Below are 27,674 nucleotides of genomic sequence, written 5' to 3'. Positions count from 1 at the left end.
CTCTTATTGTTTCGTTTGTTGCTTTCTCCACGTGAAAGGTCGTCGGTGCTGTTTGTTGCTGGCCGCTTGGTGCCTCGCAAAACGAGATTGTAGTTTTAAAGCAACACGCGAGGGGCGGGCTGGGCATTACCATGGCAACGCGGAAGGAAAAAACAAACGTCCAATCAGAGCCCTCCAACGCTTGCGCGTGACCCCCCCACCCCTCCTCCCCCCCACCCCACCCCCCTCCTCCCCCCCACCCCATCTCCTCCCACTCGTCCTCCCCCCCACCCCTTCTCCCCCCACCCCTCCTCCCCCCCACCCTCCACCCCTTCTCCCCCCACCCCTCCTCCCCCCCACCCCTCCTCCACCCCTCCTCCCCCCACCCTCCCCCCCACCCTCCCCCCCACCCCATCTCCTCCCACCCTCCTCCCCCCACTCGTCCTTCCCCACACCCCTCCTCCCCCCCACCCCTCCTCCCCCCACCCCTCCTCCCCCCACCCTCCCCCCCCACCCCATCTCCTCCCACCCTCCTTCCCCCACTCGTCCTTCCCCACACCCCTCCTCCCCCCCACCCCTTCTCCCCCCACCCCTCCTCCCCCCCACCCCTCCTCTCCCCCACCCCTCCTCCCCCCCACCCCTACTCCCCCCCACCCTCCACCCCTTCTCCCCCCACCCCTCCTCCCCCCACCCTCCCCCCCACCCTCCCCCCCACCCCATCTCCTCCCACCCTCCTCCCCCCACTCGTCATTCCCCACACCCCTCCTCCCCCACCCCTTCTCCCCCCACCCCTCCTCCCCCCCACCCCTCCTCCCCCCACCCCTCCTCCCCCCCACCCCTCCTCCCCCCACCCTCCCCCCCACCCCATCTCCTCCCACCCTCCTCCCCCCACTCGTCCTTCCCCACACCCCTCCTCCCCCCCACCCCTTCTCCCCCCACCCCTCCTCCCCCCACCCCTCCTCCCCCCCACCCCTCCTCCCCCCACCCTCCCCCCCACCCCATCTCCTCCTACCCTCCTCCCCCCACCCCTCCCCACCTCCCCCCCTCCACCCCCCACCCCTCTTCCCCCTCCCACCCCTCCTCCCCCCACGGGCTCGAAGTAACGAGGCCGCTGATTGGTGGAGGCGCGCTATTGTATTTACCACACCGCATTGGCGCGGCGCGGCACACGTCAACGAACGCGGGTCGCTCATTGGCCGCGCGGGGCTCCCGTGACGCGGCGCCCCGCCCCCCGCCTCGGCGGTGGCGTTTATCCGCTGTGGGAAATTCAGTTCCTCTCTGGTCGACGTGTCCCGAGTCGGAGCAAGCAAGCAACTCGCCATGGTGAGCGCAGGCGACGGCTTCCCCCTCCCCCTCACGCAGCCTCTCAGAGGCGACAGCAGTCCGTCTCCAGTCGTCGTCGTACGTTGTTGTTGTTGTTGTTTAATGTCGAGTAACTTGCGTCAGTCGCGTGGCGTCGCGGCGAAGTCCACAACGCTTCGGGCTTGCGGCTGATGGTCGAGCGCGGGGTTTGCCTCGCTGAGCGCTACTTAGGCCTCCACCCACCCCCCCATTCATTAACAACGCCAGAGGCGTGGGGATGATGCGGATTTGATCAAACAAATCGGTCTTGGCTATCGTCGATTGCAACACCGTCGTGGACAATCCTGCAAGGACAACGACGAAGTGACTGCACACGCGTGGCCCTGACGCCAGTGGAGGATGAGTGGCGCTGTGGTCGTTGCGGGACGGGATCCCGTCACAGGAACGTGGAAGTTGCTCGCTCCGTTTGCCAGGGAGGGAGGCAGTCGAGTTGCATGGGGAGACACGGGCATGGGCCGTCGCATAGCGGAGGCTTGAATGCCTCGTTGCATTGGAGATACTTCGTGTTTAATTTGTTACAGGGATAGGTCTCATTACGAAGCGCTGCTTGATCCGGCCATGATAACGTGGAGGTGACCGTGTATTTGCTGAATGGAAACACTGAAGTGTTTATTGAGGATCGATTGGAATTGGTTGTAGTAACGTGGCATTTAATGTTCACTGTTGCAGCCAAGGACGTTGTTTTTAATGAGGCGGTGGTTAGTTTTAATTGGAGACAAGGAGCGACCGTGCCCCGGCACAATAGCGTGGACTATGGGAAATTACTTAATGGATCAGGGAATTTCCTGTGGAGTGATTGGGATTGACGACTCTTGTGTTCGATTTGGGGTCAAAGTGGCCGGGTCGTGCAGGAGTCCAGAGACGCTGATTGATCCGGCACCGCTGAGATCGTGGGTTCCGAATTCGGGTTTCTTCCGCCTTTGACTAATCCGGGTTCTCAAATGACCGCACAAAAAACCACCTTAATTAAATGTCGTTTTTGCTCTTACTTTAGATACACTACCGTAGACGATTAATATATCTGTTTTGCTGTTAGAGCAGGTGGGTAAGCGTTGCTCGCTCCTGTGTGGACCAGACGTTACTTGAAGGAATCTCACTCATAGTTATGTAATGTCTCCTTCCGCGAGTCATTCTCTGGCACGAAAGGTGACACTGCTCTGCTGCAAGAGATCCGATTGTGTTCTTCATTCCATGACATGACGCCTATGAGACAATTCGGGATGCAATTGGGAAAACGAACAATTTATTGAAGGAGCTTCGTGAATTTTCAATGCCTCGCATAATCGGTGTTCTAATAGAGTATATTTAACTGGGTATGTATACGCAAGTCATTGACAATGCTTGGTTCCACGTCTTTGGTGAAGGTGGCAGGCTTCATGTTATTAAAGATGGTGAAACACTGCATTTGGGATGTTTACAATGGTAATAATGAAAACAATTCTTACACCATTTTGCACATTAGAGATCTAATGGTTCTTAAAATGTATTTGGACGGCAGGATAAGCACATCGAACCATGTGCATAATAATTATTTCCAATTGATATGTATTTTTAAAATACTATATTCTACAAATTTACACGCCATAGATTAACATGCAGCAGGAGGGTAAAAATCTAAATTTATTTGCCATTAAAATCGTGCCCTCGGATTGTGACATCTCTGGTGAAATGCTAATTACCAATAATATGATTGCACAATAGCAACGCTGTAATATTAATTGATTACCAGTATTTGCCTTTGATAATCTCACTACATTAGGGCAATGTTACGTTTAATGCGCATCTCCCAATACCGTGACCCCTGCGTTTCCGTGTTGTGTGTTGTGATGCAGGAGCTGGAGTCGATGAGCCGCTACAGCAGCCCGGTGAATCCGGCTGTGTTCCCGCACCTCACCGTCGTGCTGCTCGCCATCGGCGTCTTCTTCACCGCGTGGTTCTTCGTGTATCCTTAACACTACCACCGTCAAGTTGATGACGCTTGAGCTGTTTTGTCAGCTTTTTGAGCGAGGAAAGGTGGAGTTTTGTTCTTTGTAGTCACTCTGCCAAGCTTGAGCATACAATCAGGTTCAATCTTAAAATCACAAGTACTGGTGTTGTCACTGAAGTTGGCTTGGGCAGAACACGTCGCTTGCTAGAAAGAGGGTCGATGAAATTAACGACGAAGTGGTATCCAAAGGACGAAACGTGCCCTAAGTACATTCACCATAGAGATGGAGTGATGAAATCAGCGATGTGCAGGCACTAGACGGATTGTTACGTTTCAGAACAGTGCGGGGGATGGGGAAGGCCCTGACCCGGCAGTCGATTGATCGTGGCTAATGATGGTATGCACCAGGAAAGTGCCCTCTCTCGTTGCTGCTTTGGGCCTTGATCCAAAAAACGATGGTGCAGATACGAGGTGACGTCCACCAAGTACACGCGCGACATCTACAAGGAGCTTCTCATCTCGCTGGTGGCGTCGCTGTTTATGGGCTTTGGGGTCCTCTTCCTGCTACTCTGGGTCGGGATCTACGTGTAGCTGGGGAGGACGATGACGGCGGCGCTTGGTACGCGGTGCAGTGATACTGCCGGAACGTTGAATCGCACTGCTTTTGTTGAATCTTCCTTGAAACTTCTCTTGTGATAATTTCATTTGTCTAGTTGCCTCTTGAACTAATTATTCGGCAATACTGGGTTGGCGGTGCATAAGCACAAATAATTCAACGCATTCAATAACACTGCCTTAAAAGGAAAAGTATGTAATAGGTGATGTTTTAGGCAATGCCTCTGTACAGCAGAGGCAGTGGATAAAAGTCGTCTGTTCTGTACTTTGTCGATCTCTGCTCTTGGTCGATAAATGATGTTCACACTGCTGTTTTATTCCTTTCAGGGTCGAGGGGAGATGGAAAGGGGCTTTCACTGCGATTTTGTGGACCGACTGAACCATTAATTTGTCACTTCATCACAAGGAATAAAATTTGTATATAAAAAATATTTCCTTGACTTGTGCACCTTGCACTGTGGACTGCTGTCTTACGAAGACCTCCCCATGTGCACCTCGCGTGGCATAACTATCATGGTGACATTCCCAGTGGTGGATGTTGCGGACGTCACATGAACACAAATTACAACCTCGAACCAGGCCAGTTGAACATACAACACGCTGTTTATTTTTGTTATTTTACAGTAATACATAAGGAGTCTCATCAGGGGTGGGAATTGGCCATGAAGTTGCCGGAGAAGGCACCACTCCTGCAGGCCACTGCTCACAAAGGGATGGGCCGTGGCACCTGCGTTAAACGTCATACAATCACCTCTCCATGCCCGTCCCCCACAGTGGCCAACCATGTTTTTAAACGGCTCATTAAGGGCCAGATTGACGTCTTAACAAAGTGACCAAAACCCTTCGCCATGGCACTTGGTCCCATTGTTGACGGAGACATTGGGCATCTTCCCCAAAAAAAAACAGACAAAACGAGATATTTGCCGACCCGTGAATTGTGGCCCCTGAAAGCGTTTTAACATTTCCCCCGCAGTGGTGAAAATAACGAAGGTGCATCTGCCAAGCCGTTATTGAAGTTTAATCATTTTTTTGCATAGAGAAAGTGGCGATGCTTAAAAAATATATCCCGTATATATGATCTTGGTAGGACGTAGTTGTAAACCGAGACGCCGAAGTGAACCTCTCACTTGTGCGTGTCACCAGGTGTAGAGGTTTATCTTTTGTTAATGACTGCACTCCGCAATAAAGTGCATCATCGTATTAAGCGTTCCAGAGCTGATCGTATAAAGTATTCACGTTTTGTCATTGGCCTTTATATACTGTACAAAGGACACGGTTGTCCTGTCACGTTCATATATAACACGCTTTCATCAAGATTGTACGAGCCTCGTTCCAGCTTTCTACTTGGCTGACCACTATCAAATATAATTTCCAAAGAAAACAATTATAAAAAACGATTGCACCCGTCGCAAACTTCTTTCGTGTGAATGAATGACCACTCACACTTGAGCACTCCATGGGTCTGTCTGTGGGGGGAGGGGGTGGCTATCAACACAGCAGCTCTTCATGAAAAAACATGTACCAATAATCTGGGCATCTTCACACAAGACAACCCCAAGCACAGATGGTCGTGGTTAGCTGCACACCAAGGCTTTCTCCTGGGTTCACTGCAAATTTGAGTTTTCGGTTGTGATGCATCAAATAACAGGCGCAACATGGTGCTCTCGTGGTAATCACTTCTGAGCGTATTAAGCGTGTCAGGTTTGATGTCACTGTAGAGCTATGATGCACCTGACCACAACTTCTCTTGGTGGCAGCTGTGCAGCCAAGGTGTGCTTATTGGGCTGTTCCAACATGAGTTTCAATCCTCATTCGTCCAAACAAACACTTAAGTGACTTTTACAAGTGCTTCAACGATGTAGTTTCAGCATCACCTGCTCATAAGATGTTTCCATGACAGCGTTCCCAAAAGCGCCTTTAAAGTCGTGTTGGACAGCCCAGAACACGAGTATTTTAAATAGTTATGTTTTTGATGTTTCAATCTGCTAGAAAAAAAATCAACACTTTGGTCAGTTTTCCACCAATCAAAACCCCTCCACACCCACCAAACACCCTGCTTCACTGGAAATGCATTTCAAATATATTCATTTTCACTCTGCACGCCTCTCAAAAACAAAACCTTTAAATGGCCAATCGTACATTTTAATGCTGTTATATTCACGTTAAGTACCGACAATCGCCCATTGGAGCGCTACTCCTTTGGTAAGCCTCGCTTCCCTGGATGGCTAGCAAGGAGAAGGGGTTGTTCCCTGGGGCCTGGCTGAAGGGGCGTGGAAGGTGAGCGGAGGAGGTGAAGGGAGTCCTCGTGGCTGTCACAGCTCGTCCTTGAAGAAGCCCAGCTTGGCCACCGACATCTCCCTGCGCAGCTTCATCACCTCCCAGAACATCTGCTCGGCTGTGCGGAAGACACGGACAAGTTTCGGGGAGATACGAGGGATGGGGAAGGGTGGTGGGAATAGAAAGTTAAAGGGAAACGTGTGAAGATAAGTGGAAAGGTGGGGGAAACATGTAAGAAGCAGAGCAAAGGAAGAAACGAAGAATGCAGGGATGACCTGAGACATGGAGAGAAGCTGGAAGACCAAGGGAAACACGAAGGCATGGTCATATGGGAGATATTGACCTAGAATGAGACATTCAGGGAGACACGCAGATGCGTGGAGAGGTGTTCTCTCCCACCTCATCTGGCTGAGAGGAGAAACGGCACTGTTTGACCTCGGAGCCCTGGCAGGCTGACCGACAGAACATGGTGACGCGTTATAGCTATTCATCTCCACTCCCCCAACAAAACAAAAAAGGAGGCATGTGTTTTATTTAGGCCTGATCGGTGAGGTCCGGTTCCACCGGGAGTCGCCTAACCTGTTTGTGTCTGCGTGTTATGTTTACCTGTATTTGTCCGGGTATATATGTAGATCTTTCTGGGCGTGTCACTATGAAGGTGTGTGTGGAAGTGCGGCTGTGTATGGAAAGTGTGCATCTATGTGGGTGTGTCTGTGTAGATGTGGGAAGGTGACTGTGTGTGGATGTGGGTAAAGTGGAGCTGTGTGTTATATGGGTGGTTCATCTCCCAGTCACCCGAGTCAACCAATAACACATTTGGTTTTGTCCTATGATCTGCCAGCGAGGTTTTCCACTTCACGTGGCACTTCACAGCCTAGTAAAATGTCTGCGGTGATGTCACAGCCACTTAGTGGTGACTGGCAGCTTTTCATGTTGGTCTTTTAAGGGTGTGCATCTGCAAGTGTTCCGTGTGCGACTCCTGCTCGATACCGGCCAGAGTGTGCGCACCAACAGAACAACAGTATCCGGTTACTGAGTTCAAAGTTCATAGAGCACAATCGCTCACCATCCTGCTTGACAAGCCCCTGCTGGATGTAGCGGATGTAGGTGAAAAAATTGCAGACGGCCGTTATCTGAAACAATAAAATGATGTTACACATATTCAGAACGCTGTCTACTGCTAGCATCAGTCACACGTGGAAGGCAGTATGGGTGCAGGAACAGGTAGGAGGGTGAGTGGCTCATGGGTAGGGGGCAAGACGGGTGAAAGGGTGAACAGATAGGTCGGTGGGTGTAAATTAGCATGAAGGCTAGATTTGTTGACCATTTCATTTGTTGGTGTTAATACATTTGTCAGAGGTAGGCAAGCGAGTTCGTGATTGGGGGTGTTAATAGTGCGTAAATTAGTGAGTGAATGCATTGGCTGGGTGTGACCACATGGGCCAGTGGGTAGGTGAGCAGGCTTGTGAGTGGATGTGTCGGCCGGGTGTGTGTTGTGTTTGGGTGAGTATGTGGACGAGTGGATTTGTCAGCTGCAAATGAACACTCGGGTCAGGGGTGAGGTGAGTGAGTTTGCAAGTGACTGGATGTGTCGGCTGGGGTCCTTTAGGAGTGAATAGTTAAGTAGTTAAGCGAGCGCTTTGTTGGCCACGTGAGTGAATACAACTCATCGGCTAGGCCGCTCGCGCGGATGGAGAATGTGGGCGAGGTGCGTGCGCGTACCCGCGCGCGGCACGATGGCGACACGTAGTAGTAGTGGCTGCTCGCCTCTCCCAGCTTCACGCGGTGACGGCAGGACCGCGACTGCCCGCTCAGCGCACACTTCCTGCGTCCACATGCAGCGTCACGCATCTTAGCACAAGCCACCGGTGGCACCGCCGCCACCTTTGCCTCCCCTCGTCCCCCCGGCCGCTCAACCACCGCATTTCCACAACGATAATGCGACGACATGTCGGTGGACACGTCCGTGAGCAGCGTTTGGGATTTCGATCGCAGGGACAGTGTTAGAGGGTTAATTAGAAAGTGGATCGATGCACAGAAAGTTATCAGCATTGTCTGTCAAGGGAAGGTTATCACACGCACGCACGTATACAAATGCACGCATGTCACGGCACACGAGAAGAGGAGGCATTCCGGCTAATGGGGTTACGGAGAAGTGATTGGGCTTGGAGTTCCATAATTGCTGAGCCAGTAAAAGAGATTGCTTATCTGGTGCTGTGATTGCGAGACCAGTTCTGTTCATAAGTTCTGGTAACTAACATTTCTGAAAGATGTCAGAACTTCTGTTTTCTCTTCAACCGGGACAACAACTTTTATATGATGTCCGCAAAAGTGTTGTATGTCGCAATCCAACGAAAATTTACATTCTCAGAGCTGGTATTAAATATAATAAGCAGCAACCCAAGTTTTGAACCATTTGCTTTTTTTATTTATGGTCACCGAGCTGGGACTAGCAACTCATTGCATCTGCGAACCCGGGTTTACTCATTCATGGCTGAAATTCCGATTGGAAGCCAGGATTCTCTGCAGTGCCAAGCTCAGCATCTCTGACACGGGATTTAACCTCCTGATCCAGAATCAGAAAATGAAAATCTGAATCTGTATTTATACTGGAGGAATCCAGATGAGCTATAAAGATCTTTCTCACAGATGTCCACTTGACCCCACCTGGACACCTCCAAGCGATCACTCTCTCGTGACGTGGTTATCCGGAACGGCTCCGCACAACATGATGCCTCGCAGTGGGACGGGGAGAGAGACAGGTTTCAGCAATGCGAGCGGGATTAGTGGGTATCCAGGGTGGAGAGATTCAGGAAAACGGACCGAGAGTGAAGTCACTTACGTAACTATTTGAGCCCGCCGACCGCTACAACAGGGACAGACACCGAAATCAATGAAAAAAAAGAACACAAATTAGCAAAACAAAGACAACAAGCACCCAAACCAAAAAGAACAGCAGCAGCAGCAAGTTCCCAACAGCAACAATAACAAAACACTTAAAATAACAAAAAAGTGAGTGTTTAAGGTAACTTGAAGAAAGATTTTTAAAAGCAAACCACAACGACATTTAAGACCACGAAGCGATAAAAGAAAAGGCAAATGTTTGTGAGTGCAGCGTTAATCATTTAACCTGGAAGGCATGTGATGTGTTGAGCGTGTGTAGAAGTTTGTCGAGAAAATTAGACGTAAAATCGATCGACGTCTCTACACGCGGCTGTAACGACCCATCCCGCACAGAAAATGCTGCTCTTCAGTGAAGAAACCCTTCACATAGTGGCATTCGAGCAGACAGTTTTCATTGTCAGTGATGGAATAAGCCAAAATAAATTACAATTTAATACGCTATTCTTTTGTGTGAAGTCTGTGGTGATCAGGCTAAGTACCATTGAATAGCGACACCAATCATGGGTTCCGTAAAAAACCCTGATCTAAATACAGGATGTCAGTGGTGGCCCGGCATGGTTATTGTACCCGAAGCCCCCGGCCACCCCGTAACACCACTGAGCAGAGCAAGTGAGCAGTGATAATATCTCCCTAGTATGCAGGAGATCCTGGGTTGGATCCCCACCCTGACATCCGTATATATAGAGCTTGCATGTTCTCCTCGTGGTCCTGTGGATTTTTCTGCGGGTCCTCCGGTTTTTCCCTCCACATTTAGAAACACGCGTCTAGATTATTTGGCTGCTACAAATTTCCAGATAAGCCACTTTGTTGAGCTATCATTTGTGGCCCGGTCGCTTCTGGAAAATAGCTAATATCTCGGTGGCCTTTACCTGGTAAATAAAATCTTTACTTTGAGACTCGACTTTTACAGCAGCATGTGAGTGTGTGTGTGCACCAGGGACGTGCGGTAAGGGGAGGCAGGGTCTCACCTGTCATACTCCAATGAAAATAGCTGTTCCCGAAAAGTAAAGCAGATAATAAATTAAAATGTAGATATTTCCACTGATCTGTGTTATTATGTTATTTCTGTATGATTCCAATCATTACAGAGAGATAGTAACAGGCACGTGCTTATTGCCCGCACTCCATCCAGTTTCTGAGGGGTTGTGCAATCAGAGGGGAGGCTGAGCTCGTCGCTGCCTCACCTCTCGTCTCTCCCTGTATTTGCAGCGGAGCTCCTGCAAATTTAGGGATTTTGACGACAAAAATTATTGGAATCGTACAGAAATTACATAACACAGATCAGTGGAAAAGTCTTAATTTTTTTTTTTACTTTTCGTAACAGCTATTTTCATTGGAGTATGGCAGGTGAGGCTCTGCCTCCCTTGCCTCCCCTAACCGCACGTCCCTGGTGTGCACGCGTGTACACGCGTGTGCACGCACGTGCACATTGAGGCTCGAGTGAGTGCGACAAGCAAATGTTACCGCCATCCCGCCTGCCCATCCCCGGACACTCACTTGGGGCCTCCGCACTCGATCGCTGATGCCTTGACCACGGGCAGCGACTGCACCCCGACCGGCTCCATGCTCAAAGTGTTGTTCTCCACCGCCATCTGGATGGCCTGGCCCAGCTGTGCGTGCAGCAGGCACGGATGTACAAGCACACAAGGCACCCAATTCACCTAACAAACTCTAGGGGCGAGCAATGTTAGCGAGCGCCTATGAAACCTTTCCCATTCCAACAACGTGTGTGTACGTCATCAGCTTTTATTCCGGTTCCGTTTCAATGACGTACACGTACGTCATAAAATAACTTTATCGGCGCTATGCCTCTCTAAATAAAATTAAAACTAACCGCTTGCCCATTCCGAGATTCAATAGTGAACACGAACCACCCTGCAAATTGCAGACGTCTTAGAATGAAAAAGGGTTCATGCTGACGTGACACACGAGGGGGGGTTGGTGTAGCCAGGATCGTACAAGCTCCGTCTCCGCAGAGCTGATGTGCACGCACCGTACCAGCTACTCAATTAAGGCAGCATTGACCAAGGTGAGGCCCGAAACAGGTTCAGACATGAGGGATCACTGATGTTGGGAATCGAATCCAGTTCACTGGATTCACAGCAAAAAACCACCTCTCGCCGCATACACACACATGTACACCACCCAACACAGGCATACAACATCGCAACATGCACACAAAAAAAGACAAAGATCCCTCGTATATTCATAACAAACTTTTGGGGCGAGCACCTAAGAAGGCACAAACAAACAAACAAACCCAATACACACGTAACAAAGAACCTTTCTTTAGCTCAGTGGTTCTTAATCTTTACTGTAGCCTGCACCCCTTTGGTTCTCAGAAAGGGCATCTCGCACTCCCAGGGGGTGCAATGCACCGTAGGTTAAGAAGCACTGCTTTAGCTGTTACAACTGTGAGAAGCAGGTTGTGCAGGATAGTGACTTCAATAATATGATTGATTCTGTCATTTCTAATAATATCATTTACATTAATTTGTCGTCACCACAATGATGTACGAGTTTATTGATTAATATTCGGCCACTCAACTTGCGGTCATAAGGTTATGAGTTAAAATTGCGAGCTGGTTCTCTAATATGAGCACTACGATGTTATAAGTCAAGAGTGTAAATGGTATAGAGAGACTGTCCCCCCCACCATAAGAATATGGAATTTCCACCACTTGGCCCCAAGTTACTTTAGCAGGTAGACACTGACTTCTACATCGCTTTTGTGAACACATACATACAAATATCCCCCCTTAATAGACTGCTTTAGGCATTAATAAACTGTTGAGGAAAGTGCCGTTTGCGACCACCTAAGGCCAACACAGCACATGAGGGGGTGGGAGGTCAAACAGGTTGTGAGAATGAGATGGATATCTTAAATTAAACCATGCTCTCACCATGTACTGTTACGGTTATTTTGAATTCCTATCCTCTCGTGATAATCCAAGCACAAAGTGAATGTGTCAGTGTCGGCGATGGCTGCAATAGGAAATGAAGCTGTAATTGCTGGTCTCGTGTGGCCTCTCAGTGTCGAGTTTCACAGCGTTTTGATCTCCCCCCATCACCGGGGAGCTCATTACGAACGAACTTTCATGTGTTAAGAACACACGCAACATGGAGCTGATTTTACCATGTGCGAGGTACAAGCGCATGTGTGTGGATGTATGCAAGTTTGTGAGCGGGTGAGAGTGTGCGTGAGTGTATAAGTTGGTGGGATCATGTGTAAATGAATGTGTGGTGGCGTGCACGAATATGCTTGTAAGTGTTTGAGACCACGTGTGAGTGTTGGTACAAATGTGTACGCGTGCGAGCACGTGTTATTATGTAAACATGTGCGTATGAGCAAGCACGCATTGTGTGTGTGCACATGCGAGTATGTGGTGACGTGTTTCAGTGCGAGTGCATGTCAATGGCTGTATATATGCTGTATGCTAGCTTGTCTGTGCATGCGAGTGCGTGTGAAACTGCGCATGTGTGTAGCAGGGAGCGGTAGTGTAGCGGTTCGCGCCCTGCACTATGAACCCAGCGACCCGAGTTCAATTCCCGTTCACAGTCAACACCAGTGACGATTATATGAACCAGTCCTGGGCCTCGCTTAGGTCGACTCGACCTCAAATGTGTACGGTGTGTAAACATCGCCACTGGGAAGACAAAGGCGACCGGGCGTGGTGCTGGCCACACACCACCCCCCCCCTCGTGTGTTGTGCCGGCCTTCATAGGTGCTCGCTAATGAAATCAAGTCTGTTAAGGCTACACGGTCTTTGTCTTTGCGTGTGTATGCAAATTTACTTGATGTAACCCATATTTGCCATTACACAAGAGGCAATGTTGCGAGTGCACGGACGCGCCCATGATTGTGAGTAGCAGCGCTGTGTGTAAGCATGCGCTCGCGCGAGCGATTGCGAGCGAACGAGGCGTATGCGATGTGCGAGCGTGCGGATTTGCCGGCATCTGGCTCGTTAGCGAACCTCGCCCTTGGGGAAGCAGAGGCAGGGCGTGATGTCCTCGCGGTAGATCCTCTCCAGGAACGGGCACGTGTGCTCCAGCGTCGGCGCATCCTTCCATGCCTTGAACTCCGCAAATGCCAGCATATCCACCTGGGGCGATACACGGGCAGCTGTCGTCATCATCATCATCATCAGCAATTATCATTTCACTGCTGGATGAAGGTCTTTCCAGGCTGCCGCCATCTCTCACGATCATGTTACGCGACAACGGCGAAGTAAAATAGCAGCACTTTGGAGATACACGTCTAGGCTGTGACCTGGGCTGTCCGACAAAAGTTGAGTGAGACCAGGCTCAAAGATGTAAATATGCAGAAATGACTTCGGACCATTGTCACTGGTGTTCCACACCAGAAGTAGTGACACTCGACTTGTTTATGTCCAACTGAACACTGCGATACGTGAATTACCGGAACCCTCAAGTCGACCCCAACACCCTGGGGCTCCCCGTGCTGTCACAAATCTCCCCCCCACCCCCCATCTGCCACGAAGCTGCAACCCTCCAAGAAATCTTGCAAATCCAGGAGTAACGGTCGCCTTCCGATTCATCAGGATCTCAATAACGTCCCTCGTCATCGCTTGAAGTCACAGAAGCCCTTTTGGATCCATGTGCTGAACCGAAAACAACGTGAATTTAACCCCGATGAAGCTTGGAAAGCTAAATAGAGTTCAAAAGAACTCACAAACACATTGGAAAAGACCCAACACAGAAGATCCCTGGTTTTGATTATCCATCAAGCTCATGGTCCACCTTAAAACTGCATCCACACAAGCAATGTCAGATGCGGAAACCCGATGCACAAATGGAAAATTAAAAACTCTGCAGTGTGCGACTGAAGTCATCCAGAAAAAAAAACCACATCGCATATAATGATGCAATGCTCGATTCACAAATACGAAGGAGACATTACAGCGATAAACTCCACTGCTCCTGGCTTGACGACCTGAATGTGAAATTGTAGTTATTGTTCTACATCTACATCAGCCATACGAAAGAAGAAGACTGGTGTGCCATAACGACGTGCTTGAACGCAACTTTTTTTCTCAATAACGACAACACGAACTCTTGCCATTCAGCCTTGGTCACAGCTGATATACACATATCTACAAGTGGGATTTGTCTGAGGTAATTTTAAAAGCTAAACACAACAAAACACACAACAAATGAGCGAGTGTGCGAGCAAGCGCGCGTTTCAAAGCAAACAGGTGAGCGAAAGACTGAAGAAACACCACAGCGAGCCGCCTCTCACCACCCACCCCAAACCCACCGCCCCTCCCGACCCCTGACCTCTCTGCACTCGCGAGCGAAGGCATAGAGCACGTCGGGGGCCTCGGCAAAGCTGTTGGGCGCCAGTATGGCGCTGCTCGTGCTCTTGTTTCGGATGTGTCCCTTCTTGAAGGGCGCCGCCTTGCCGGACGGCTGCAGCTGAGGGTGCAGCTCCTTGTTGGGAGAGCTGGGCGTGGAGGTGATGACCAGCGTCTTGAGGGCCGTCACTTCGGCCTGAAGCACGTCGATCTGGGGGCCACGCAGACGCCGGTGAGGAACGCGAAGGCTACATTTTGTGCGGCGAGGGGCACACGCGGGCGCGCGCATCACACACGCAGGTCGCAGAGATGACAGCGATGCTAATGATTACAAATAGGAGGGCGATTGTGACGGTCGCAAATGCGGCAGTGTAGAATACAATACGATTAGGCTTTTTTGACAATGTCTTAATGTGACTGCATTTCATAAATAAAGATGACGACTACATGCAGGGATGATTACAAAATAAACAGCTGTTAAAATTATTACAACGAAAACGACCAGGATGACAAAGACTCTGATGACGATGCAGACAACGATAATGATTATTACAAGATGATGATGGGATTTACAATATTACAATGTTTGTGAGGAAGATAATGAAAATGATTCCGAACAACAATCATGAGTACAAAGATTACCGTCATTACAGATGATGATGACGATGATAATGTAATCATTATCGTTATCATAATGATTACAAACATTATGAGTCCCCGCTTCTCTGGTTCATATGCCACCACCCCTCCCACCCCACGACGTACTTTGCCCTGCGCCTCGTTCAGCTGCTTCTCCGCTGTTGCCTGCTTCACGTTTGCTTCCCGCACCATCTTGTGCGCTTCCTGCACACATGGGCCAAAATGACGGGCGTCAAAACAACAGCTGTCACCATCGACATCATCACCCTGTGGGGCTGGCTGACCTGGTGACCCTTGGCATTCTGTTATGAGGTCGCGCCCCCACACATCCGGTCGTCCCCAGACATAGCTGGAGGCCCGAGCGCGAATTTACCAAGACAAAGTGTCACTTCGTACTCAACATCGGTCTCGGTAAAATTATGTTTGGGGCCCGCTGCGTGTACACATACCGGACGCGCCCTACACTTGCATACAATGTGTGAAAAGAAATCTAGGTGCAGTCGCCAACACAGGCTGGCCTCACGCTCGCTTCATCCCAACTGGTATCAGTTGTTGTGCTTCACCTCCCCGCCACCTTTGTCTCAAGGTAGTAGAGATGGTGCTCTTCTATGTCTCAGTGAAGTTCAGAGAGAGATGGCCAATCACCGAGCATTGCCTAAGAACACATCACCCTGGATGTGTTGGTATCATCACGTCTTGGAAGCTTAGAAGCGTGCTTGAACCTGGTTTATACGTTTTGCATTTAGTTTGATGTGCTTCCCCTGCACCTCCAGGAAATAATACTTATAATAAGTAAAAACTATTTGTAAGGTGTAAAAACTTTACACAACAGACAATTAACTGTGTGATCGTGAAATCTGAGGTGCAGACCACAGGCCCGTGGTTCACAGAATGCCAGCCTGAACAAGTGGTTCAACTTGTGCCAGCATGAACAAGTGCGGTGCCGTCAGCCAACTCATGAAGGCAGAGGGAGTTTTAATGCTTCATATGTGCTGTGGGAAAAAGTTCCAGATGTCTGTCGGGGGCATCCACAGAGAAAGGTCACTCAGTCAGGACAACCTGTCCAGCCAGGACAATCTGCTGTAGGTTGGGTTCCGAGGAGGCCAGGAGTTAGCCATGCAGCAATTTAATTGAATCCATCTGTGTGGAACTGTGATTGTTCTGTGTAAATACTTTCAAGGTACTCCTATATCTCTCCCACACGTCAAATTAATACAACGCAATATATATCCACTGGTATGGGCTACTAAGCAACCTCGAGTCAACACAGTGAGCCGTGCGGGCGGGCACGAGTGATGAGCAATGGAGCGTCGCAAGGACTTTGAGCCGCTATTTAGGTTTTGTATTTGCTGACCACCTGCATTAAGTGGATAACAAACAGTGCCCAATTCACACATTGCTGGCGAATGCCCCCTTCACTCCATCTTTTAGTGAAGAAGTGCCCGGTGCCTCCATGACCAACAGTGATGCAAAACGCCAAGGCGCTGTGTTTCACCTGTTTTCATTGAGATGCGAATGTGACCCACAGGATTTGTGCCAATGTCTCGTGGCATCACACGTAACTCGTGAATATTCCACATCATCACCATCTCCAACAGCAGTGCTCTATCCACTGCTGGATGAAGGTTTCCTCCCCCCCCCTCCTAGACGTCACTAATTAATCACGGTTGCGTGCGTTGGTGCAGGCATGCATGCAGTCTCTGCAATCGCACCTCAAAGAGGCTGGCTGTGAGCTCCTCCAGCTCCTGGCCCAGCTGATCGCGCACCTTGGACAGACGCTCGCACTCCTCATCCTTCAGCTTCAGGTCCTGCTCAGCGAGAGGGTGAGAGCGAGCGACATGGGGGGGACACACAAAGCCGGAGCGAGACGGAGAAGCAAAGGGGGACAGACACAACGCCTATTATGCCCCGGCGATCTTCTACCCGAGCACTAACCAGTCCCAGCGCCTGCTTAGCCTCCGAGATCCGACTAGAGCTGGTGCATTCAGAGGGACGTGGTCGTGCGGCATCCATTGCCCCAAAACCTCCCACAGAGCATCTCGGCATTTGTCCTACTGGACATCTGTGCAAAAGAGCTTCATAGCTCATCGGATTTCTCCAGGATGAATACAGATTTTGATTTGCGAGCTGTGTGTGTGCGCTTCCCCTACCTCCTGTGCCTTAGCGAGCTCCTCCTTGAGCCTCTCGTAGCCCTTCTCCTTCACCTCCTTGACGGACGGGCTCCGCAGTCGTGAGATTCCCGACGTGAAGCTCTCGCCAGCATCCTCGTTCCCGCCCGCCCTGCCCGGATGAGCCGGTGCAACCCTTGCCCCCGCCACCGGGCGATTGCCACCGCCACCGCCCCTCTCATCGTCATCGCCCCCCTCGTCGTCCCCGTCATCCTCATCGTCGTCATCATCGTCGCCGTCATCCACCCTCACAGGGTTGCACGGCCGCACGGGCTTGCAGTCGTCGCTGTCGGCCGAGTCTGGGGACGAGCGGTGGGGGGACGAGCGGTGGGGGGACGAGCGGTGGGGGGAGGGCGACCCCGACGCCCGGTCACTGCCGCCGGCACAGCGCCGCAGCGGGGGGCTCCGCGCCGGTCCCCTCGCCCCGTCGGCCGCTCCGCGCTGCCCGGGGACGCGTGCCCTCATGAGGCCCTGAGCTGCGCCGGTGGAGGCCGGGGCGCTGTTGGGAGGAGGGGAGGACGTGCACGTGGAGGTCGGATGTTAGTAGAGTGCTCATGCACTTGGTGATGAGTATAATGACTTGACTGGACATCACTGCACCGGAATACGCATCATCATCATCATCGTCGTCATCATCATCATTGTCACTGCAATCATCATCAGCAGCGTAATGATCATCATCGATATGTATGTTGAACTTCTTTCACACAGTACATAGTGAACCGTGCTAAATCGGAGGTGCGAGGGAAGGACCACAAATGAAACACACAAAACAGTTATTAAGAAATGGGTTTTTAATCTAGATTTAAAAGTGCGTAGCTCGAGTGGCTTTCTAATATCGATATAATCAGAATTGACAAGTAAAATGCATAACCGTGAAAACTACACTAGCCCTTATCATTATCATCATCATTATAACAATCACCAGCAATAATCAACACCAACAGAATTACTGGGATCGTTCAAGACCATCACATGCACATTTATTTTAGTACATGTTACTACTTCACGGTTGAATCACATTATTTGTAGATTATAACCAATACTTTAATCACCAGAGGCCTCATTACATTGGCGCAAACACTTACACTTGTGCTGCCGACGTTGCTAAGCAATTGCCGACCGAGCGCTCTTAAATGACTTTCAGTAAAAATTGGAAAACGGGGAAAAAAACATTCTGCTGCGAAATCGCAATAACGAAATACGCACGCTCAGCACCAGTGCGAGATCGCGTGCCTCGCGGAGGAGAACGCAGCTGACAGTGGCCGCTGACAACAGCTGACACACGGCTGCTGGTAAAAATGCGCGCAACGCGAAACGACGGAGACACACACACACACGCTTCGTGTGTGTGTGTGTCTCAATTGTACGCGCAACATGACACGACTGAGACACACACACATGCTCCGTGTGTTTGTTTTAAACGTCTCACTCACGCAAATAAAAAAAACATAGCCGACTAACACAGAGATCCCCTTATTGGACTCATGTGAAACTATGTGACATCTGTTATAGTTTATGCTCTCTATACGAGACTATGGGCCCTATGTGAATCTGTGGGCCCGACATGCAAGTCAATGTGCCCTATGAAAGTCTACGAATGATACGTACGTTTTTGGGGCCAGTGTAAATCTATGGGTCTTGTGCACGTCACTCGGTCCCATGTTAATCTATGATCTCTATGGTAGTCTCAGAGCCCATTGTTAATCGATAGACCTTCTTATTCTTCTCTCGTATAGCAAGAGATGATCGTCAATATTAAAATAGCCATGTGTGGAATACTTAACAGAGTAATAATACCGAGTGGTCGTCTACCTTGGAGGTGGATCAATGAAATCAGCTCCTGTTCAGGAGATAGATAAATGTTTGCTTCACAAGCCCAAGATAGATGGCAAAGGCTTGGGAATTCCTAGATTCAGCAGTGGAGGAATCATGGCTCATTATCAACAGCTTTGCAAGTGGCTTGGTGTAAATAGGATGCTGCGAGAACATGATTGAAGTGGGAACGTTGTACAATGTGGTCCATTGTTTGCGATTGTGTGCACAGTCTGTGCATTATATCTCAATCTATGGACCTAGCATTAGCATTTGGAGATTAAATAAGCCTATGAGCCCAGTGTTTGCCTATGGGTTTAATGTTAACGGTGAGTCGAATGTTGGTCAAAGGGAGCCGATATCTATAGATCAATTATATCCCTGGAATCTCCAAGGTAGTCTATGGGCCCAGTGTTAGCCTGTGAGGTACACTACTGTGCTCTAGAAAGACAAAATGACCAAACATGCAGTCGCTTGGAGCTGGTGGTCTGCACAAGGCATCTGTGCATGCATTGCACATCTTAGTGCGTTGGTTATTAAGCCTATTTGATTTCCAGCGTCCGCTAATCTTTCTATTGTGGTGAGGTTTTCTCATCATGAACAGATTTAGAAAAAAAACTGCCCGAGTGCAGCCACTGTAACCCTAACCCATTAACAAAATAAGATCATCGTGCTCCGTGGGGCAGGTTACAATCAACAACAATTTTGATAAGAGAATCACAATAATCTAATTTCGCAGGGGCACTTTTTGTCAAATCGGTCGCGTAAAATCGAATTTAATTCTACTTCGCATACGTGCAGCCAGTCACGGAAGATCACTCAACATCGGAGACGGAGGGAGCCACAGGAACCAAGGCTTTCGGCCCGCGAGTCTCCTCGCCCAGACTTCACGGCCACGCGCAGGAAAGGAAAATACGCGCATGCCACCGCTGCCGGTCCATCAGAGGTCGCAAACGGGGTTTGATTCCTTACCTGTACCCGATACCCAGCCGGGTACGGGTAGCCGGGTATCAGGTAGGGTACGGGTATCGGGTACCCGATTGCGACCTCTGGGATGAAGCCATGTTGCAGGCGCGTGTGGGTTGATTCTAAGAACTTGAATTGTGAGAAGAGACAAGAGGTTGGGAAATGAGTGACAAATGGTTACTCACCAGTGACTCACGGCCTACCCGGCCGCACCAGGGTCACAAACGGGTACCCGTACCCGGCCGGGTACGGGTAGCCGGGTATCGGGTAGGGTACGGGTATCGGGTACCCGATTGCGACCTCTGGGATGAAGCCATGTTGCAGGCGTGGTTGGGTTGATTCTAGGAACTTGAATTGTGAGAAGAGACAAGACGTTGGGAAATGAGTGACAAATGGTTACTCACCAGTGACTCACGGTCTACCCGTACCCGGCCACACCAGGGTCGCAAACGGGTACCCGTACCTGGTCGGGTACGGGTAGCCGGGTATCGGGTAGGGTACGGGTATCGGGTACCCGATTGCGACCTCCGTGGTCCATCCACAGTCCCGGGGGCTGACACCTCCTATGCTCTCGGCTTAAGGAGCATAAACCATCACGCAACATCCTCAGAGCAGCGGCTTCTGGCTAACCATCGGACAAAGATGGTCACTGCATTGCGCTCTTCCTTCCGATATTAGGAATCCACTGGAGCTATGCACTTCTAAATCAAGATTGAAAACTCATTTCTTTAGAACTGCTTTTTGTGTTTCGTTTGTGGCCTCTTCCCCCGCACCTCCGATTAGCACGGTTGGCTATGTACGGTGTGAAAGAAGCTCAACATACATGTTCAAAGCCCAGCACATCTGGGTTACATTTCACGAGCGGGTCCAGGGAAACCGCCGTTTTGACATCTTCAAAATTGCTTCCAGATTTCAGTTGCATTGACAGGAGAGCGACAATTTGTCTTTTCTTTCATCATTACAGTCATCATCAGCCGTGGTCAATCCACTGCTGGATGAAGCCCCCCCCCCCCCAAGCCGCCACACCACCTCTCATGATCCTGTGATGTAACTATGTATGGTTAAGCACCTGCACGCCAATTCCATCGCTCCATCTCATCAAGAGACGCCTCTCGAGTGCATTCCATTCCTTGGCTTCGTTTCCTACTTAAGATTGTTGTGTTTTTTTGGTTTCCTCATCTGGTGAAATGGTTCTTTGTATGGTACTATTTTATAAAATCTATTCCATAAAATGGTGCGGTTTTGTAATATTGTTCACAAAATAGTACTGCACTATTTGAATGTTTTACTGGAATGGTTTTCTAAAATTACCAAGCTGCAGCATGTACAACATTCTTTGGCACGTGTCGTGATACGTGTCGTCCCCGCACCTCCAATTAACACGGCTGGTTACATACGGTGCGTAATGTTCAACATAGAAACGTACTGCAAGATCTGACCATGTCCGTCCAGTGTGTGCCGAAGTGCATTGGCTTCCGATTGCAGAACCAATTCATTATATAGTCGCACTCATTACACACAAAGTGCTTGCTACAAATGAAGCACAATACCTCGCTGATTTTGTGAAGGAGCATAAACCATCACGCAAACTCCGGTCATCCTCACAGCAGCAGCTTTTGGATAGCCATCGAACAAAGACGGTCACTGCATCGCGTGCTTTCAGATGCGCTTCTGTGGCCGCCTGGAACGCTCTTCCTTCCGATATTAGGAAGGCACTGGAGCTATGCACTTTTAAATCTAGATTGAAAACTAATTTCTTTAGAACTTGTTTTTGTGTTTAGTTTGTTGTCCTTCCCCTGCACTTGCAATTAGAACGGTTGGATACGTACGGTGCAAAAGAAGCTCACAATATTTACATAAAATTATTTCAAGTATTATTACAGGATTTATAAAACAGTGCGTTTTTATGAAAACAAGCATTGCTTCTATACTCTTTGGTTCTTTTAGGAAAAGTCACGTAGGTAGAAAAAAAGACAAAAATATATTTCGATTTAAAGCTTTCGTGACTGCAGGGATTCATCTTCTTGGTTCTTTCGGTAAAGTCACGTAGAAGGGAAGTAATAAAATAATAAAAATAAAACATAATAAAATAATTTTCACGACGTTTCGGCCACAACGCAAGCGATTGTCTTCAGGCAGAAAAAAAATATCCAACAGTAGAACTGCTGAACCAGGAAGAAGCATTGCTTCCTAACAGTCTGGTTTTATAAAATTGGTTATATAACATCGTAGTGTTAGTTCGTGGAAGATGCTCATAGTTTTCCAGCATCCTTCTCACACTGTCCCGGGCCAGACAGACGGAATGCATTGTTGTTCACAACCAGAAATGTCCGAGGGTCGTCTGGGATTTATAATAATGCACGCTTGTTTTTTGCGCAGAGCACATTCTTTCCTTGTACCTGAGTCGCGTTCAAGTAAAATCTCAAAACCTTCCTCTTTCTCTGCCTATGACCGACTTACTCTCTCTCTCTCTCACACGAAGTGACTACTCCCTTCATCAAACTGGTGTCTCATTTCCCCATCCTGCAGGGTTGGCGTTCTCGCCTACACACCAATTTCACAACCACCCCGGCGATTCGTTGAATCGTCATAATTCAGGGTTACGATTTGATCCAATCATCAATTCTCTCTCTAAAACATTGTTGTGGTGAGTGTAGAGCGGCCCCTCGTGCATGCAGGTGTTGATGTGCGCATTACATTCACCATATTTGATTTTTTATAAACGTGATTCGATGCTAGTATCGCGAGCTTAAGAGCAGATTATAATCAATGCATCATTACACCTTTAAAACACTCAAAATTATTCAGATGCACATGTCCCTCTCCCCCTACCCACTGCGTGTACAGTGTCTTGAGCATTGGTCACATCTTATTGATAAGTTCCTTATTTAAGACAACAACGGGCTAAGCCTATCCCCCAAACCAACCAAATCACTCTGGCTCAGTGGTGAACAGGTACAACTTAAAAACGCACCACGATTCATCAATGAAACTGAACATTAAAATAGAAAGAGATATGCAAAATGTAGCTTTCGGAAAATGGCCCTTCTTTATTCAGAGGAGTGACAAACATCACAGAGAACGTTCGACTTATGGAGAGATTGACCGACTCGGAGCCAATGCCTGACTCATTTATCATTTCCAACTATAAGTCAGCCAATCAACATGCCTGTTAATCTGTGCCCCCTCTGTTCATAGAGGCACATTGTCCAAAACTCTGGCTTATTATCTCCTTCTATTAATTACAACTTGGTAATATTACAACACCAATAATAATAATAATTTGTTGACTGCTTGAATGCACTGCACACGGCTTCACCGCCAAAGGCAGCCGTGCGTCCACCGTACCTGTTATCGGGGTCGTCCATGACCGAGCGAGCGAGCGATCGCTGCATCACGGTTCGATGGAAACGCTGCACCGGGCACAGCCGTGCGATCTGTCCCACTCACCGACGCTGCTCCCACTTCTCCACTCACCACGACCTCGCGGGGGCCCGGATCGCCTCTCTGGCTGGTCGGCACTCCAGGCCGAGACGACAAAATTACGCTACCCGCCGCCCCGGCAAAACGTCGGCGCAGAGAAATGAAATGGGATGGCGATAAACGACTCTGCCTCCTAGGCTGGGCAGACTTTAAGATTCGGAAACTAAGCGAGCCAAGAAAACTTTGCGGGTGCCACGAATCTCGGCGCGGAAGAAAACACAGCTGGTCGGTCCCCCACACTCTACCGCTCTGCCCCTGCACCCCCCACTTCCCTGCCAGGGCAGAAACACGACACGCAGTCCCGCATCCTCACAGGAAGGAGGGGGCGGAGGAGGAGGCTGCCACGTGCAGAGCAAGGGCCGAGGCCGTCAGCACACTGCAATAACGGCGTCGACACTTCCTCTCGCTTCGGGTCCAGACAACAGGGCCAAGTGTCTCGCGTTGCCCACCATATCTCTCCTCTCCGCGTCTCTGCGCCTTTCTCCAACCCTCCCCCTCTCCATATCGCCCTCTCTCTCTTGCTCTGTCACTCTGTCTCTGATTCTGTCACTCTGCCTTGCTCACTTTTCCCCATTGTTTCTGGCGTTCTCACTGTCTTGCTGGTGCCGTTTCTCTGCCTCTTATTTCCACCTAATCTCTCTTGCTCTCCACTATGTATTTGGCTCTGTTTGCTGTCCACATTCCTCTCTATCTCACACGTTATGCAAATCAATTATCTTAATTTAGAACCAGGTAATATCCCATTCAGCTCAAGGCCATTTTCACAACGTGTGGCCACTTGCATGAAAATACCTTTCGTATAATTTCCTCTTCGTCACATGAAGCAGTAAAGGTCAAACGAAAAAAACCTTTCAAATGTTTTATGTGACTGGGCACTGATGTACAAATACAATTTGTAAAAGTCAACAGCACAAAAATAAATTGCAAAAATACACAAAAACGTTCTATGGTCAAGCGCCCTATTTGGCTTTGATTGTTTTATATATTTTTCTTTAAAAAAATGTGTTATTGTTATTTAAAACACATTCTCGACATCTGGAATGCTCGCTCTCTCTCTCTCTGTTTTCATTAAACTCGGAGGTGGGGGTGCAGATCTCTTGAGATGCTTTTCTGCAGCTCTGAGCATAACGCACCAGCTTCAAGAAACGCCACCGCAACCACGCGCGCCACCGTGACCACGCGCGCCACCACCGCGACCGCGACCTGCGCAGCCAGCGCAGGCACACGCCAATGAGCCTAGTGACTCGTCACTCTCTACTGCCCATGTGACAATTCACTTCGTATGCCACAAGCGACAACTCTCCACTACTACTACTACATCATCTGTCTTGTTCAATCCAGTGCTGAATGAAGGCCTCCACCCTAGGCCATTGGATGTTCACGAAACATGGCCATTGAATGGCATGTGTAAGAATTTATATTTTGAAATCTTTTCTGTTATTAGCAATGGGGTCAATATGAATGTCTGCAGTCACAAGTTGCTGCTACATTCATCCCAATGAAATAATAATCGATTCTGAGACCCTGAATCACCATGATGGTGAACCACTACACTTATGATTGCCTATTATTTATACTACATCTTATTGTTACATGTATTATGCCAAGACATTGATAGCTGCATTGTTTTGTTTTTTTCTGCACCGAGAGAGTTCGAGCCATGTCTGTGCATGACCCAGGTCTCCCTATCAAAAACGCAACTTTCTCCTCCGCGTGCCCTCACGTGTTACAGATTAAAAGTTCACGCGCACTACGCATGTATGCGCTCCCGAAGGACAGCGCTCCCTCCTGCGTGGCCAGCGCTCGCCTCTCCCCGCTCAGCTCCTCCAGCTCCAGTTCTGAGAAATACGGCACCGGATGCTGATGGGAGCGATTGCAAAGCAGATGATGAAGCGCGAGTGCCTCGGCTGGAGAAATAAATCAACGCAGGCAACTGCAGGCACTGCTTCACACAAGAAGCATTCATCAGCCAAGGTGGTCCGCCGAGAGAACGGGAGAGAGCTGGTGGGTTTGTTGTGTGCTGCTACCCCCCGAGTGCTTCGACTGATTAATTAGCGGCAGATGCCTCCTCAGCTCGGCAATATCCTTGGACAACGCACTTTTTCATGAACAGCAGTACCATCGGGTAGCACACAGTCGCCGTTAGCGATTGAGTAACGATTTCCTTCGAGTGCCAAAGGAGCTTTTGCTTCGTAGGCCATTCGTCTGTGTTATAATTTGTTTGCTTCGCTTGCGGATATTACCCCGCTTCTATCTTGCCTTCTTCTTCGATCACAAAACAAACAAAACGAAGCTTTGGGATACCTCGTGGCACGAAAACCACGACATTACCGTTGATGCTGACGTTGTTTAAACAACAACAAATTTACATTAGTTTGATGCAATGATGGATGACAGTAGAAATAAATATCATCATTATGATAGATAAATGACCATAAGAATAGATGATGATCCAACAAATATTATGTTTATGATAATGGTGACAATACGCCACAATCATTGACAGTGGAAAAGCTTTGCACATAATTAGAAAGGAAATCCTCATGTTGGAATTTCACCAATCTAAATGCAATCCATCAACCCTTGCCTCACAAGTGTTGGATCACACACTTGTCACGACACCCTGCTCAAAAGCACATCCCCGAGCCATCCAAACGTTGGCAAAACTCGACATCTTGCCGAGGCAGCAACTGCACGTGTGCTCTCCGACTTACTCCAGAAGCTGCTCCACCTGTATCTGGACACAGGACACCGACTGACTTTCACACCGCCGTCACAGGGAGGCAACGCATGCTCATTAGTGCTGACGGTGACCAGAAATTAAGCCTTGAGTTTGGGGAACCCTTTGGGCGCATTTCTTGCTTGTGCACGCAAAGGGACTGCGCGAACAGTGGCTTCCCCGAAGCGCTTGGCTCAAAGAACACGGTGCTAATACATTACAAATAAACAGTGCACAGTGTAACAAGCATTCTGTTCCACCTCCAGTTCATACCAAACCCAGAACCCCAGTACTAAAAGCTTGCCGGGCAAATATAGACAACACAAGTTAGTTTGCACGGTCCTCTTCGTCAGTCTCCTCTTATCTGTGTAATCCAGATCGCATTTATCTGCATTTGCATAGCTACACAAATCATGTCCATCAGCCTCCCCCCCTCACCTCGCGGGCCGAGCGACCCCGTTTGGGGTCGACTTGAGGGCTCTGTACGCCGGCTTTGGACTGAGCCCTGCACCCGTGTGCCACGTGCCCGGCACAGCAGCAGCGGTGGTGGCGAGGCTTGCGGGACGGGGCGACGCGGACGAGACGACGTAGGTGTTAGCGACGGCAGCGGTGGCGTTGCCTGGGCCAGAGCCAGGGCCTGACGAGGTGCGTGGGGGCGCACGGCGGGCGTGTGCGATGGTCGGTACGTAGACGGCGATGCCGGCGGCGTTACGCCGGGTCAGCTGTGCCGCCCGGCGCGGGCCGCCCCCCTCCGCCTCGTCCACCGCCTCCTCCGGAGTGGTGGGCGAGGAGAGGTTGACCTCGTGGAAGCCCTCCAGGGCGTTCCTCGCCATGCGCCACACCTGATGGGGGCACACGAGTGGCGCGGGGAGAGAGGGGGAGGAAGAGGAGGGTTAGAGATAGGGAGGGCAGAGGCTGTTGTTTACGGCACAAATGTTCTCGCCGTACACAGACTAGATGAAAATAATTCGAGTAAACTAGCATTTTAAAATCAAAATGGCATTATTGGCTTATCTATCAGCTTCAGTACGTGTGTTATTACTCGTGATTATCACTGCTATAAATGTATTTGTATCCCCGTTAAATATAACTAAAATCATAACCATCAATCTTGATTTGAAGCTTTCGGTAAAGTCACGTAGGTATAATATAAAATAAATCATGATAATTCGATCGCAACACAAGCAGTCGTCCTCAGGCGGAAAAAATAGAATCCAGCAGTGGAACTGCTGAACCATCAATATGAACACTATCAACCATCAATATGAGCACTATCAAGGGCTCATTATGTTCAATGCTATCGATGTAAACACAGCCTTCATATGGAACCATATGAACAGCGTCTTGAGATGCATTCACATTTTAGGCTAAATAAACTCAAAACTGTATTGTACTGTATGTAGGGATATAAGAAAAAAAACTGCCGAGCGATCTAATGAATTATCACAATTTTGAGCCTCGAATCAATCCAGAAATTATATCACTTTTTTACGTTTTTACTTGAA

General features: G+C 49.3%; 2 protein-coding genes across 7 annotated transcripts in view; one reads left to right on the top strand and one right to left on the bottom strand.

Annotated features, from left to right (window-relative positions):
- Window positions 1-1,186: 1,186 nt before the first annotated feature.
- Window positions 1,187-4,314, top strand: TMEM258 (transmembrane protein 258). The gene is made up of 4 exons (XM_061560265.1): window positions 1,187-1,302; window positions 3,174-3,283; window positions 3,733-3,887; window positions 4,211-4,314. The coding sequence occupies exons 1-3, from the start codon at window positions 1,300-1,302 to the stop codon at window positions 3,857-3,859; spliced, it is 240 nt and encodes a 79-aa protein (XP_061416249.1). The 5' UTR covers window positions 1,187-1,299; the 3' UTR covers window positions 3,860-3,887; window positions 4,211-4,314.
- Window positions 4,315-4,467: 153 nt separating this feature from the next.
- Window positions 4,468-27,674, bottom strand: part of LOC133347734 (guanine nucleotide exchange factor for Rab-3A-like) — a 28,062-nt gene continuing 4,855 nt past the window's right edge. Inside the window, exons 2-12 of one of the 6 annotated variants that reach the window (XM_061560261.1) lie at window positions 26,608-27,011; window positions 17,169-17,685; window positions 16,731-16,826; window positions 15,145-15,222; window positions 14,363-14,590; window positions 13,039-13,167; window positions 10,562-10,674; window positions 9,003-9,026; window positions 7,883-7,985; window positions 7,227-7,293; window positions 4,468-6,278 (exon numbers count right to left, since the gene is read on the bottom strand). In XM_061560261.1, the coding sequence (XP_061416245.1) occupies window positions 6,196-6,278; window positions 7,227-7,293; window positions 7,883-7,985; window positions 9,003-9,026; window positions 10,562-10,674; window positions 13,039-13,167; window positions 14,363-14,590; window positions 15,145-15,222; window positions 16,731-16,826; window positions 17,169-17,685; window positions 26,608-27,002 (1,833 nt within the window). In that variant the 5' untranslated portion in view covers window positions 27,003-27,011 and the 3' untranslated portion in view covers window positions 4,468-6,195. The other 5 variants (XM_061560259.1, XM_061560263.1, XM_061560264.1 and 2 more) reach the window with 5 other exon arrangements.

This window comes from Lethenteron reissneri, chromosome 26, assembly GCF_015708825.2.
Source record: "Lethenteron reissneri isolate LAM-NWPU_2019-01 chromosome 26, ASM1570882v1, whole genome shotgun sequence".
Classification (NCBI taxonomy): Eukaryota; Metazoa; Chordata; class Hyperoartia; order Petromyzontiformes; family Petromyzontidae; genus Lethenteron; species Lethenteron reissneri.
This window is presented reverse-complemented; position numbering and strand designations above follow the sequence as displayed.